This window comes from Abrus precatorius, unplaced genomic scaffold (genome assembly GCF_003935025.1).
Source record: "Abrus precatorius isolate BTA unplaced genomic scaffold, Abrus_2018 Scaffold3, whole genome shotgun sequence".
NCBI classification, from domain to species: Eukaryota; Viridiplantae; Streptophyta; class Magnoliopsida; order Fabales; family Fabaceae; genus Abrus; species Abrus precatorius.
This window is the reverse complement of record NW_020874373.1, coordinates 9,624,449-9,640,249: the sequence shown is the minus strand read 5'-3', so window position 1 is coordinate 9,640,249 and position 15,801 is coordinate 9,624,449. Positions and strand designations below refer to the sequence as shown.

The 15,801-nt window shown below is 33.2% G+C and overlaps 1 protein-coding gene across 1 annotated transcript; it reads left to right on the top strand.

Moving 5' to 3' along the window:
• The first annotated feature begins 10,465 nt into the window (after positions 1–10,465).
• LOC113862135 (DNA-3-methyladenine glycosylase) lies at positions 10,466–13,328 on the top strand. Its single transcript, XM_027495269.1, has 6 exons — positions 10,466–10,866; positions 10,941–11,012; positions 11,123–11,246; positions 11,923–11,993; positions 13,027–13,084; positions 13,159–13,328. Exons 1-6 carry the CDS (start codon positions 10,546–10,548, stop codon positions 13,326–13,328), a joined length of 816 nt encoding a protein of 271 aa, XP_027351070.1. The 5' UTR covers positions 10,466–10,545.
• The last annotated feature ends 2,473 nt before the right edge of the window (positions 13,329–15,801 follow it).

The following is a 15,801-nucleotide window of genomic DNA, read 5'->3' as shown; positions in this document are numbered from 1 at the left end:
TGTTGTGGAAATCTAGATCATCTTGATACAATTCTTTAATAATCTCAAAGCCTACTACCTTCATCTACATTATAGATAGTAATGCACGTCGTTGACTTAGCGCATCTGCTACATTGTTTTGAACCCCAGATTTTGTGTTTAAGTAGAAATGGATAGACTTGAAGGAACTCACTCCACGATGCATGTCTACGACTAATCTTTTGTTGAGAATTCAAGTATTTCAAGGCTTCATGATCTGTGTAAAGGATTAATTCCTTAGGAAGCAGATAGTGACTCCAACGTTGCATGCATTGCACAACGGCATAGAACCCTTTGTCATAGGTGGAGTATTTGAGTTTAGCATCATTAAACTTCTCACTAAAGAAAGCAATAGGCTTCTTGACTGAGAACGACGCCAATGCCAATATTAAAAGCATCATAGCTTACTTCAAACACCTGATCAAAGTTAGAAAGTGCTAAAATTGGAGCTTCAATTGGTCGTATCTTCAACTCAACAAAATTATTTTGAGTGCGTTCTGACAATTGAAATTTATCTCTTTTAATACAATTTGTAAGCAGGGCAGCAATGGAGCTAAAATTCTTTATGGATCTTCAATAGAACGAGGCTAATCCATGAAAGCTTCGTACTTCTTGCACAGAGTTAGGGGTAGGCCAGCTGATGATTGCTTCAACCTTGCTAGGATCAACCTTGACACCTTCACCCGTAATGATGTAGCCCAGAAAATTTACTTCATTGGTCAAGAAGGTGCACTTTTTGAAGTTAGCATACAACTTCTGCTTCCGGAAAAACGCCCAACACTTGGAGAATATGGTCTAAGTGTTCTCCCTTGCTTTTGTTATAGATTAAAACATCGTCGAAATAAATAACTACAAACTTTCTAATGAAAGAGCGTAGTACTTGATTCATCAAGCGCATGAAGGAGCTAAGTGCATTGGATAAGCCAAACAGTATGACAGTCCACTCATATAGCCCATCTCTTGTCTTGAAAGTGGTCATTCACTCATCACCAGAACGTAGTCTAATCTAATTATAGCCACTGCGAAGGTCAATCTTCGAGAATATGATTGTACCATGTAGTTAGTCTAGCATATCGAGTCATAGAATCGGGAATCGATACTTTATAGTAATCTTATTCACGACTCGACTATCCATGCACATTCTTCAACTTCCATCTTTCTTGGGCACCAATATGACAAGGACTACACACAAACTGACACTCTTCTGGATCAATCCTTTTTTGAGAAGATCCTCTACTTGACGTTGTACTTCAACATGTTCATGTGGACTCATCCTATAAGCAAGTTTGTTTGGGATAACAACTCCTGGGATGAAGTTGATGACATGCTGGATGTCCCTTATAGGTGATAAACCAGGAGAAATTTCTTCAAGTACCACATCTGGGTATTCTGCAAAGAGTTTTTCTATTTCTTGTGGAATAGGTGCTCCAATATTTTGTTCAACCATGAGTAATAAGTTTATTGATTGAGATTCTTCTTGCATCATCTTAAGTTGTGGTTTAAGGATTAGGGACACAATTAGTTTGGCTTTGCGTGAAGTTGGGTTGACTTCTTCTAGACCTAATGGAGTCAACTTAATTCTCACTTTATCTTTGACGAATGAGTAGGTATTCTTAAACTCATCATACACAATCTTCTGATCGTATTGCCATGGATGTCCTAATAAGAGGTGGCAGGCATCCATGGGAAGGACGTCACACCAAACTTCATTTTAATATTTTTGTCTAATTGAGAAAGCAACTAGGCAACGTTGACTAACCTTGACTTCACTACCCTTATTCAGCCATTGTAGCTTGTAGGAATGTGGATGAACATCAGTAGAAGATTCAATTTCTCCACCATGTAGCTAGACACAACATTTTCACAACTTCCACTATCGATGATGACATCACAAATTTTACCTTGAGTGGTGCATCAAGTGTGGAATATATTGTGTCTCATCCATGGTTCTTCTCTAACGGCTGCTATGTCAAGACTGCGTCTAACCACTAAGGCTTCTCCATGATCTGCTGGGGTCAACTTTTCATCAAACACTGGAGGACTATTGAAATCATTTTGGTAGAATTCAGGTTCTTCTTTAGATGCTTCGTAGGCCTTTCTTTCAATGATAGTGAAAACTCTTCGATTTGGACAATTGGAAGCAATGTGCATTTGAAACATCTGGGCGGTTTGGATTGGATTGGTTCTTTAGGGCTAGTGTCTTTAACAGGGTTGGAAAGTGTTTTGTTTGGAGCTGTAGGTTGCGATAATTGAGTTTTGCGAGGAGTAAAAGAGCTTCGTGAGGATGATGGTTGGAAAATTGATCTTTTAGGAAGTTTCTTTTTCACTCGAATGGCTAAATTGATGACATCGTCCAGGTCCAATACTATTGTAGTTGGACAAGCTAGGAAATTTCAGAATTTAGCCCTCCAAGAAATCTAGCAATTGTTTGTTCTTTCTTTTCTTGTATATCGCATTTCATTATCAACAAATCTAATTCTCTAGTATACTCCCCTACTATCTTAGAATCCTGGCGTAAATTATAAAGCTTAATAAAATTATCTTGATAGTAGTGGTCAGGAAGAAACTTATGTGTGAATTCTCTTTTCATTTTCTCTCACGTCTTTATCTTGCTTCGGCCTTCCAGCTTATGTTTCTTCTTTATATTTTCCCACCAGATGGATGCATGCTTCTTCAGTTTAACAGGGACGATCTTGACTTTTTGGTCATCTGGAATATCTTTTAATTCGAACACACACTCTACTGTCTGTAACCAATCCATAAATTCATCTGGCTGTAGTCTTCCCTCAAATTCAAGAATGTCTATCTTGATGTTGTTGAAGTAGCTTCAAGTGCTTTTTCTTCGTGGGTGACTGGTGTTAGACGAAGAACACTTTCTTCAGAATCATTTTTTGAATTGGAGTTCCTTTGACAATTGAGTAGAGCTTGTTGTTCCTCCATAATTTCTTGTAGTTCTTGAATTTGTTGGCGTAACTCCTCCATCTCGATCTCTTGAGCATTTCTTTGGTTTTGGCGTCTTAGTGGCATTTTGTTGTATGAGTGGGAATAAAATTATGAAAAGGTTTGGGACAATACGTGACGCAAAAATGTTCGATGCATGATGCTCACGCGATTGATGATGTCACTGTCTTCAACCTCTCTCGAGCACGTCTAAGGTGTTGGCTTGTTGAGAAATGACTCGAAATGCTTCTTAAAAGTGACTGAAACTAACTTCAGCAAGGAAAGAAGCGAGGAGAATTTAGGCCAATTCTAAACGACCAAGAACGTAGGAAGCTGGGAACCTGACTCTGATACCAAATAGCTCAGAAACCAGAAGGGGAAAGTGACCAAGTAGTTCTTAAAACTCTCAAATAGGACAAGAGAGAACTAGAGCTTGTAACTCTTAATAGAGAATGAGAATTTGCTTATTCAACTTTATGCCAAAATGAGGAGTACAATGGAGTATTTATAGTATTACAAGGATAGTTTTAGAACATAGATTATTCTATAGTAGATATTAAATAAGATAATTCTAGACCAGAGATGTTTCTAGAGAAAAGATAAATCTAGAGTAAAGATATTTCTAGACTAGAGATATTTCTATATATTTCTAGATAGTGAAATTATAGATTATGCTAAATATAGGTTGGACTATTAATACTATGAATATTTTTAAAATAGAGTTTGAATTTATAATATATAATTACTTTTTATTAATTATGTATTTGTTTCCTGTAAATATGAATAAAAGTAGTAAAGTTTATGTTTAGATTTATAAATAAAATGTGATTTTAAAATAATCTATTATATCTAAACTATATATAAAAATGTTTTTTAGAGTGAAATTAAAAAATATGAATTATGAGAAATATTTAATTTCATATTAAAATCACTATAAATAAAATAAATAAATTTTAATTGTAATTAATTTAGTTATGTGTATGTGAGTGAAAGAGAATATAAATTCTAATTTTTAATTCTAATTTTTTTAAAACTTTATTATTTTTTTTAATTTAAGTGAGACTTGAAATTGAACAAACAATTATTAATACAATATTCAATAAAAAAAATTACTACAAAAAATGCGTCACTTACCATCGGTTCATTAGCGGCAGTTAACAATAAGATCACTAAACATTTTGAAAATAACATTTAGCGTCGGTTTTATTAACCACCACAAAAAATATAAGATTTAGTGGCACTTGTGTGTAACCACCACAAAAAATGAGGGATTTAGCGACGGTTTTGCATAACCGTCACAAAAAATACAGGATTTAGCATCAATTTAAGATAACAGAATATAAGAAATATCACTCATTCTCCCATTTTCTATCACTCACTCAAAACTATCATTCATCTCCACTTTAACCTCATTGAGTTCCATCGTCCTCTTTGCTACTGCCACCACCGTCAAAGTATCTTCTTAAACCGTGACAACTTCGGTAATCTTCTACTATCCTTTTCATTTTTTCAAAAAATGGTTCTTTTCCAACAACTTTACACTATAAATTATAATATATATATATATATATATATATATATTGTGATGTTAAAAAATAAATGGAATGTGAATCTTAATAGTAAAAGAAAGATCTAAGTAGAAAATAAGAATGAAAAAAAGTGTGAAAGCAAAAAACAGAGCATTGTCGCGCGCAATCTGAAGTTTGAATTTCAAATTTTAGCGACAGTTCAAAACTGCCACTAAATAACTGTCACAAATTAAAAAATTTAACGACGGTTCAACAAAGTCACAAATTTGACTTTGCATTATTAATTTTAACGTCAGTTTCATATCTGTAAGAAAAATATTTAGAGGCAGTTAAAATCGCCGTTAATTATTACACATGAGTAATTTTTTTTGTAGTGAATAAGTATAATATATATTTTATGACATTTTAAAAAAAATAGCATTAAAATGATAAAAAGTTAAATTTATTCTCTACAGTTTATGTGTCATATCATACCATTTAATTTATAATATTTTATTATTCAAATTTAATATGTATACATACATAAGTTTATGAATACATCTTAAATATTTATAGAAAAAATTTTCTTTTTTCTTTCCTTTTTCGCAATACTTTATATAAGATATATATTTTCAACGTATAATTAGTATAGACATAAATATGTGTGTACATGATGTTTATATTGGTGATTTTAATCTTAATCACTTACTCATTTTTTGTTCAACATGGTGCAAGAGCACAATTAGTGGGAGTGTGTTACGGAGGAAATCTAAACAATCTACCAACAAAGCAAGCAATGGTGGACTAATACAAATCAAATTGAATAATGAAAATTTATTTATATTATCTAGATGAAGGAACTCATCAAGCATTCAAAGGTTCAAACATAGAGATGATCCTTGGAGTCCTTAATGACCAACTTCAATCATTTACCAATGTTAGAGTTACCACAAATTAGGTCAACAAGTACATGAAAGCCTACACTTTAGATGTCAAATTCAAGTACATTGTAAAATTCACCCAAGTTCACCTAGGTGGAGAAAGAGAAGAGAGTTTTATGCAAATATTTAAGATATATTTAAGAATTTATTTATAAATAATTTTAAATAATAAAATATTATAAAATTAAATAACATGACATGTCATGTGAGGTACTAAGTCAACTTTCTATTAGCTAGCTCAGCATTCAATAAAAGAAAGTTGACGACAAAAACTAAATCCTAACTTTTTAATATTTTAGAGACTAAATTCTAAAAAAAAATTAAAAAAACTTATCACAAATTATACTATATTTATAGAAATTAATCACATATTTAAACTTATTTTTATTACTTTTATATCACTCACTGACTGACTTTAACAATATTTATCTAAACTTAGACTTTCAACAACTCAATGTCATTTACTCTTAATTGCACTAATATTTCTTATTTCATCAAGCAACTTGAAGCATATTAAATAATCTTCCAATGTTTCTATAAGTATTTGATATTCGTCAAGAAAGCTTTTCACCACCAAAACAATTCTTTTAATGCAAGTTATTTAACTGGTAAAATTACATTTACCTATGCTTACTTTCTGCTCGTGTATTTTTTTTTTTCTATTTTGTGAACTAACAACTAGGGTTGTACATTGGTTGGATTCAAGCCTATAAAGTCCAAACCAATGCAAATCAAATACAAAAAATTAAAAATTATTTTTGACCAAATGCTTAGGGATAAGCAAGAATCAAAAGTTTGACCTGAATTGCACAAATTAAAGACTTAAAAATACTAATCGAGTAGGTGATTAGATAGGAATAAGTTTGAGTCTAATATTTAAATTTAAAAAGATTGATTCAATTGGATACATGTTGTCATTTTCTTAACTAATTATACCATATCTGACCCAAAAAATACTCCTAACTTATTTATATGTAAAAAAGTTATTTTTTTAATTAAAATATGTGCAAGGTGCAAGAGTTAAGAGAGATAAATGTTGTTATCACCTTCATTTCATTCCATGCTATCAACCATCATTCTCGATCACTCACCAGTATTGTAATCCTTCAAATTGCATTGCATGATGCAGGTGAAGGGTGCAAGCTTTTCAATTAATGCTTATTACTTTTCCAATGCCAAATATTGAAACGTGGCTATGTTAAGGGACCTAAAATCAAATCACTCAATTTAAATGACACCAGACTTTTATCTTATTCTGCAGAGCCAAAGACCCTTTATGCCAAATTGTCAAGCACTCCTTTTTTATTTTGCATGGTGGTTTGATCCCTCTCCCCTCCCCCTTCTTCTCTCCTCTTCTCTCTCTTGCTCTTCCATTTTTCATTTTTCTAAGTATTTTTTCTTGACTCTTCACTTATATTACTTTTCACCATGATGTAACCGTAATAATTATTAAGCTCGTGATGAGGAAAGATAAAACAAAAGATGACAGCAAACTACTGTGCAGTCTTGTTGAGCAAACTGCTTGTACTTTTATTGAAAGTTGAATGAATAATGTGTACAATAGTTTCCTCATTTATACACTTTAATTTAAAGTTAACTGCTTCCTAAAATTATGCCATTAACAATACTTGGCCAAATGACTATTACACTAACATAAAATAGGACTCCACTAACATAATCTTGACTAAGCGACTAAAACAAACATTAAAAGTAGAATAAAAAAACAATAAAAAAAAACATCTCTCAACCACAGAATTGATCTGCTTCTTCTTCTAAGCGCCCGCTATTTGTGTTACCTCCCCCTAGTGCACTCTCATACTCCACCAAGCACAGCAAACTCCTAAGCCGTTCAAATTAAGGTCTGGGAAGACTCTTGATAAAAATATCAGCCAACTAGTCTTTTGTATTAACCTTCTTTAAAACAATCTCTTTATCCAAAACCTTCTCCCTAACAAAGTGATATTACACATTGATGTGTTTGGTCCTTCTATGAAACATAGGATTTGAAGCGAGTTTAATGGAACTTTCATTGTCGCAAAACAGTTCAACTTCTTTGACAGTCTTATTACATATATCACTCATTAATTCTTTCAACCAAATACACTATTGAGCTGCTAGTGTGGCTATCATATACTCTGCCTCAGTACTCGATAAGGCCATTATACTCTGCTTCCTACTACACCAAGAGACTGCTGCAGACCCAAAGTGAAAACAATATCCAGAAGTTGAATGTCTATTAGATACATTTCCTGCCCAATCAGAATCAGTGAACCCCTAACAACTTGGGTCCTTCTTTCTTCAAATATAACAGACCAAAACTCAAGGTTTCCTTCACATATCTAAGGACCCTCTTAGCAACAACTAAATGAGGGTACCTAGAATTTTGCATAAATTAAGAGATTACACTCACAGAGAATGCTAAATCAGGCCTAGTGACTGTCAAATATATTAAGCTACCAACCAATCTTCTAAATTGAGTAGAATCTTGTACTAAATTGCCTTCATCCTTCTCTAACTTGGAATGCAACTCCATGGGAGTGGTTATTCCATTTGCCTCATCCATACGAAATGATGACAGCAAATTCATAGCATACCTCTTTTGAGAGACAAAATATCCTACAACAATCTTTTCTATTTCTAGGCCAAGGAAGCAACAAACCTCTCCCAAATATTTCATTTCAAACCTCAAGGATAGCTCATCTCTAATCCTCCCAATCTCCACTTTATTATTTCTAGTGATAAGTATGTCATCAACATACAATAAAATTGCCACATGTAGTCCAGTTCCAAACAAACAAACTAGAATCAAAATTGGAAACCTTAAACCCGCAAAACAAAAAAAATTGAGCTATCTTACCATACCAAGCTCTAGGGGGCCTATTTAAGGTCGTATAGAGCTTTCTTCAGCCTACAAACATAACTTGGATGCTCTTGTGACACAAAATCTTTCAATTGCTTCATAAATATTTCTCTATTTAACTCCCCATACAAAAAATCGTTTTTCACATCCAATTACCACAACTTCCATTCTTTATAAGCAGCAAATGAAAACAAAGTTAAAATTTCTTCATAATCAAAACCATGACTTTGAGTAAAACTCCTAGCAACTAGCCTTGCCTTGAATCAGTCAACTGAGCCATCCTTTTTCCTTTTTAGTTTATACACTTATTTGCATGTTATTGGATGACAATTCTCTAGTTTAGGCACCAATTTCCACGTTTTATTCTTATTCAAAGCCTCAATCTCTGTCTTCATAGTTTCTTGTCACTCCATCGCATTTTTAGTTTCTTCAAAACACATGGGCTCATAACTTCTTCATAATTTAAAGTTATCTGTTTTCTAAAATTATGCTACTAACAATACTTGGCTAAATGACTGTTACACTAACATAAAATAAGACTCCATTAATACAATAATAGGTCTTCACTAACAGACTAAAACAAATATTAAAAGTAGAATAAAAAAACAATAATAATAAAAAATAAAAAACTCTCTGCCATGAAATTAATCTACTTCTTCTCTTAAGCGTGCCCTATTTGTGTTAAAAGAGAACGAAGATGAGATAGGGAGAATCGTGGTGCGGCTAGGAAAAGATTTGTATTGAGAGTCGTTCTTGCCATGCATGCTTCAGCATCTGTGCTTTCCAAGCAAATGTTCTCACTGGCGAACGACTACCGAATGTCTTCCCTCTAATCTTCTAAGGAAGGTTAGCCAAAAATACTATGCAAAAGACGAGTGCAAAAACATCATAGTTTCACCAGTTCTTATAAAATTACTATTCAACGCAACTACAATTAAGGACTTGAACTCTTAGCAGCGACAACGGCACCGTTGAACTTGTTCAATCGGAAATTGGGAGTGGGTTGGTCTCGCATCGCAGTGGCTGGTGTAGAGGATTAGAATTGGAAAAAGAAAGCAAATAGACGGAAGCAAGAAAAAAAAATTTATGTTTAATGATTTAGAAGATAAGTAGTTAATAATAGTAAAATTTTATTAAAAAAATAATTATTATATTTTTATAATTTTAATATAATAATTATATATTTTTTTATTTATAGATGTATATATTTAACCTTTAAAATTGCGGTTAATAAAATAATAAAAAAATGCTATGAGAAAAGATAAGAGGTGATAAACATGAAATGAGTAATTAGAACAAGTAATTGAACACTAACTTTAATATTTACCACTAGTTACTAGGTTTTATTTTTAAAATTTCAAATTTATATAAATAAATTGGCTGAGTCACTGAGATACACATGCATATTATATACATGTCTGTCTTCTTTCGATTAGATAGAAAATTTTTTTAAATTCGCATCCCCTTGAATTTATTTTTTTAAACCAATTTTTTTTATTTATTTATAAAACCTGAGAACCCATCCAACCTACTCATCGTAGCTTTTTACTCCTTCGATCGACTTGATTTCATGGGGATGAGTGAATGTTGCCCACCCCTACTGACAACATCATTTGAAGGTTGCAAAATTATGCATCTATTCTCCTCACCCACCATTTCATACATGTTGCAAGTTTTAAAAAGAAAAAAAAAAAGAAGAATAAAGAAAAAGATGAGGACCATCTACAAGAGTGGGAACAAAAAGCGTAAATGTTATCTTTGAAGTGAAATTGAAGTTTTCATTTTAGGGTTCTAAAATTTAAATTGAAGGAATTCAAAAAGCAGTATATTATCATATCCCTCAACATTTTTATCACAAGTGCATTTCATTTGATATTTAACTTGTCAGATCAACACTTCAAATACAATACTTCACCTTTGTGTTTCTGAAACTAAATTGTTTAACAATTGTATATATTTATATTCTGACAAATCTTAAAAATCACAAACAAAAATGATAGTTCCTTGGCACTCGAAAGTCGAATCATTCAAACTATTTATTTTAATAAATAATTTCCATGTTACATTATTTTAGTAATTAATTTTAGAACATTTTTATTTAGTTAAATCAGCCCCAAATAAGACTTGTTCAATTATTTATCAAGTTTTAATAAATTTAGGCAAAATCAATCTTTTTTAACTTTCAGAGAAGTTTCGCTTGGGGAGGTAAACTTTTGGAGAAGATCAGAAGGCAAAAGAGCGTGGCAGTGGCATCTGTATATATGCAAAACTACGCGCCATGTCTTCCTCTCACTTCATCCCCACCAAAACCGCATTGGAGCAGAACTCAACCATTGACCCATTTGCTTCCTTCTGTTATCGCGGCACCACAATGAACCCAACGCACCGTTTCAAACGAGTCTCCAAACCCAGATCACCGCTTCAGAAAACTCGGCGTTCGCTCAGAGCCAAACCCAGCCCAACCCCAGAATCACACATTTCTTCCGAAAAAACGAAAACTTTGCCCCGCGATTTCTTTCAAATCGATGCGCTGGACCTTGCCCCTCGCTTGCTTGGAAAGTTTCTTCGTAGAGACGACGTCGTTCTTCAGATCACTGAGGTACGTACTAATGTGCACTTCTTGCCCTTCACCAACTCTTCTTTGTGATTTAACGTGTAATATATATCAGACAGGTGGAAGCTTATAGACCAAATGACTCGGCTTGTCACGGTCGTTTTGGTGTTACTTCAAGAACTGCCCCTGTTGTAAGATGCTATATGCATAATCTTTGTTCATGTTGTATCTCTAAATGCTAATTAAGGTTGTCTAGACTCTAGAGTAACATTGTTATGTTATGTGTGTTCCTGTTCTAAAGTTTGGACCTGGCGGGCATGCGTATGTTTATCTTTGCTATGGTCTTCACATGATGCTCAATGTTGTTGCTGACAAGGAAGGTGCTGGAGCTGCTGTTTTGATACGTTCTTGTGCTCCCATTAGTGGTAATGCTCTATACTATTGGAGTTATTTAGCTCATTCATAGTTACTGTTAAGTTTAGATATTCTGTTACTTGTTGTGTCATACCTGATCTTCATCACTCTGCGTGCTTGTGGGTTTTCTCGCTTGCTTACTTTTAATCTGAAGAACAATTGACCTGATAGATCAGGTTATGCTTTTTGTGTTACTGATTCAGCTTATGCATGAACGGAGGGATAAATGATAAGGTATTCTGGGTTATTCAAGTGACTTCCTAAAATCAATACATTATTATTTATGTCTCTCTTAAAAGGGAAAAGGAATGATTAAGCAATGATCTTGTTGATTAAGTAATGAGCTTGTGAATTTTAGCTTGTTTTGTCTGTGTACAAACTAGTCCATTTTGGAGTGTCATATAGTGGCTATCAATAGAAGTGTGTGAATAAAATGTATGTGCAACCATTGCTCTTATCACTAAACCATAGCAGGAATCTGACTATCTGATAGGAAAGGTGAGGCTTTCAATGCAAGTCCGGCATTTCTGTTACAAGTTATAATAACATTGTTCTTTGTTTCTTCTGAGTCAGGAATGGTTCAATTAAATGTTGCCGAAAGACTACATACAATCTCTTTACTAGTACACATTATAAGGAAACATTGGATAAAATAGATTTTTTTTGTAATATCCAACAATATCGCAGGATTGGAAGTCATTCAACAGCGCCGAGGTCTGAAAACTGAGAAACCTGTCCTTCTTACTGGTCCAGGGAAGGTTCGTTCCTTTTTTTTTTTTTTTTTGCTTGCTCCGTTTCATCTGTTTGAGATGCTTTTGAGGAAAATATTTTGGTTTAAGTTTGACACTTCTATTTGACTTGTCTAGTCTAAGTTATTTTCATTTTAGTGCTTTACCATCAACTGTCAATTAGTCACTTGTTTTGTTCATAAAATACAAATTTAACTACAATTACAGACTTGCCTCTTTCTTGGAATAGAGATTGAGCGTGCTGCACTCCGTCCATGAATCAGCATGCTACATTAATCAATTAGTTAGGCAGTTGAACATATTTTGATTTAGTTAGTATAACTGTATGTCTGTTATTTCTGCTACATTGTTAGTTTCTGTGTGTGCTGTGTGATATCATTTCCCTTCTTTCTCTGTCACTATAAATACTTGTGATGTCATACCCTCATTATGATTTTACACGCTTGTGAACTGTCAAATAACTTATTGTCCACTATATTAAGTATAGACTGTATAGCAATACTTTTGGTTATTTCTGAAAAAGGTTCATTCTCTTTTAAGTTTTCAAAGTTTGTGCTTATCCTCCTTTTTAAGTGTTTGTAGATTAACATTTAGAACCTAGAAGCGTCTATGTATAATATCTCACATGTGGTGATTTTATAAAGGTTGCATCATTTGTAAAACATAATTCTGGTATAACACAACTACTATTTGCTATGATCATAATCATTACCGACGATCTTGCTAGAAGGAAAAGATTAAAGATGATAGAAGGATAGGAGGAAAACGGTTTGTTTATTCAGTTTTCATCCTCTTTTTGACCATTTTCCATGCTTTTTCTTAAGAATTTAGATTATTGGTGATGATATTTTTTTCCTTCTCAAATGTCCCTGCTTAGCATATCTAAAATATTCACCAACCAAGCCTTTTTTGTTTCAATAGTTAATAAGTCGTTTACATGATTAAACGATACAATTATATTCTGTCATAAATCATGTCATGTAGCGTGTGTTACTCCAAATTATTTGAAATATATTAAACTGAGTGTTCTCCCAAATCATAGGTCGGTCAGGCACTGGGTCTTTCGACAGAATGGTCCAACCATCCTCTCTATACACCTGGTAAGCTTATAATTCATGCGTTCCAAATGTAAAATTGAAAATATATGTATCAGTGGTTTTTGAAAATGATGCAGGTGGATTGGAACTCTTAGATGGTCCAGAGCCAGAAAACATATTGGTAGGTCCAAGAGTAGGCATTCAATACGCTTTGCCAGAACATGCAAATGCATTGTGGAGATTTGCAATTGCAGGTTCCCCTTGGATTAGTGCTCCCAAAAACACTCTCAGGCCGCCCTTACAGTGAATTTGTTTGATGTCAATTAGCAGATTACGTAAATATCCAATGTATATTCACCTTGGAAAAAGATTAAAATGTCCTATGAACTTTGTACTTTTATCAGCCAATGCGTTTGCAGCTGTTTTATTAAGGAAAACTCAATTTATGGTAAGTTGCTATTTAAAAATTTTTAAACTAAACGTAAATTGATTCTAAACGATATTATGTAAAAGTCGACTGCGCTCTTAAAGGAGGATAAATGATGAAGTCCTGCAAATGTCACTTGAGAAAACCCTTATCTGTGTCTAGAGACCATACTTGGGACCTCATGTTTAACAAGTCTAAATCCCTTCTACTTGAACCAATACTAGGGACAGATCCAAGAGGGGGCGAGGGTGAGCCTGGCCTCCCCTTTGACTTGGAAGTATGTTTGCAAGCTCAGTAAGGAATTCTTCTTAAGCTAGACTAAGACCGGACCAAAATTAATGTTCTTCGGGAGTAATTAGTTTTATAAAAAGATGATAACATGTATGGCTGTTTATTAAAGCAATGAAAAGCTTGAGAAAAAGAGTCCTCATTTTGATTGAGGAGGATAATGAGAGAAACAAAAACAGAACTGTTTTTAAAATAAAAATCAAACATACTCAATTTCTCTAAACATACTTTACGGGCCATTTACTCACTTGTTCTTTTCCGTCATAGTAAAAAATATTTGGATGAAACAAAATCAATTCCGTGTGTATCACTTTTACCTCTTCTTTCTGTAAAAAAAAATAAAGGATTATTCTTTGCTTAGCTCCTTAGCCATCTTTGCTTATCTGTACAAATTTTCTAGCTTAGTTTTCGTTTTATAAAAGGATTATTCTTTCCCTACCGTTTTAGTGCACATTACAGCGGCACAATAAAACATTGTCTATAAAATTTATTTCAAATTTATTGAATTTTAAAATAAAAAATACATGTAGATATTAATGCAGATATGAATGACAATTTTACTAATAATACCATAATATTTTATTGTGGTCAACAACAATGATCGAAATATGTACATCCCGTTTAATTTTTCGGTCATTTTGTATGATAAACCCAAGATACTTAAATTGCATAACTTGTACAGTATGGTCTCCAATTTTTACCTCTAAACTAGGATTGATGTACTTATTGCTAAACTTATACTTTAATACTTTATATAGTTCACCTGTATTCTACTCAAATGAACTATGAAAGACATTTGCCTCCATATCTTCTCTCCACATCTCTAACTTCATATTTATTTACTCTCTTGACTCTCCAACTAGAATTATATCTTCCACAAAATGTATGCATTGCAGCACAGCCTCTTGGATATGCTTAGTAAACACTTCCAAGACCAACGCAAAACGACAGGGGCTCATAGTTTACTCCTGATATGGTCCTATAGTTATTAGAAAATCTGCTATAACCCTACCTTTCTTCATAGGCTTTTACATATCCTTGATGCTCAAGTATATGTAATACACACACCTTTCTTCTTTAAGGCCTTTCACAACATCTCTCTAGACACCTCAAGTAATCAGATTACTTATTGAACCAACAAAAGAGCCAGTTGTCAATCCTTACACAATGATGACCGGCATTAGGTAGTGCATACCATAACCAAGTTGATCCTAGGTCTCACCGAAGTTCGAACAACAAACTTACTGCTAGAGGGGGAAAAAAGAATTGTCCCAACCCTATCTTTCTAAAACAGGACAGAATTAGAAACTAAAATATCTGAAACACAAATTACACAAGCTAGATTGAACCTTAGTTAAGAATTTAAACTATACCACATTTAGCGCAGATGTAAAATATTGAGCTCAGATTTCAAGAAAAAAAACATTTACTTTTACCAAAAAAAAAATAACAATAACAGCATTGGTAGTAAAATTTCATCAGATTCCTCCAAAATCTTATCAACTAGTCAATTGCTTTAACTGGATTTTTAGTATTATCTTTCTGGACTAGAACAAGTTAGAAAGAATATCTTGCAAAATAATTTTTTGAGTTAACAATGAGTGGTATAATGACATCATGTGATCCATGTAGCTGATGTCACTTAGTAAGATAAGAATTGGTTGTTGTTATTATTTTTGTAGCAATCAGTGGCTTAATGATACCGAAAAAGAAAACGTTCAGTGGCTCAAGAATACTATTATTTTGCATCACATGCCTCTATTCCCAAAGCTCTACAAAATAATTAATTCCCTCATATAATGTACCTTCCTCATGACATTCCAAAATGCCTAAAGTTGCTTGTACCACTCCATTTTCAGCCAAAGTGGTAATTATTTCCCACTAAACATTCAACAATTCTAACAAATACTGATATGTTATAAATCTCCATAATGCTGCTAAAAGAAAAGTAACAAACTTTACATCACCCAGTTTTCCAAGTTGAAATATGACTTCTGTTAATACTTAAGCATGTGTCAAGCAATTACTCAAGTAACAAGCTCTATCATTTATGTGTAGCTACCAT

Coding starts and splice junctions, on each gene's coding strand:
- LOC113862135 (XM_027495269.1), top strand. CDS start 10,546: ATGTCTTCCTCTCACTTCATCCCCACCAAAACCGCATTGGAGCAGAAC. Junction 10,867..10,940: donor TCGTTCTTCAGATCACTGAG/GTACGTACTAAT, acceptor TATATCAGACAG/GTGGAAGCTTATAGACCAAA. Junction 11,994..13,026: donor TTCTTACTGGTCCAGGGAAG/GTTCGTTCCTTT, acceptor CCCAAATCATAG/GTCGGTCAGGCACTGGGTCT.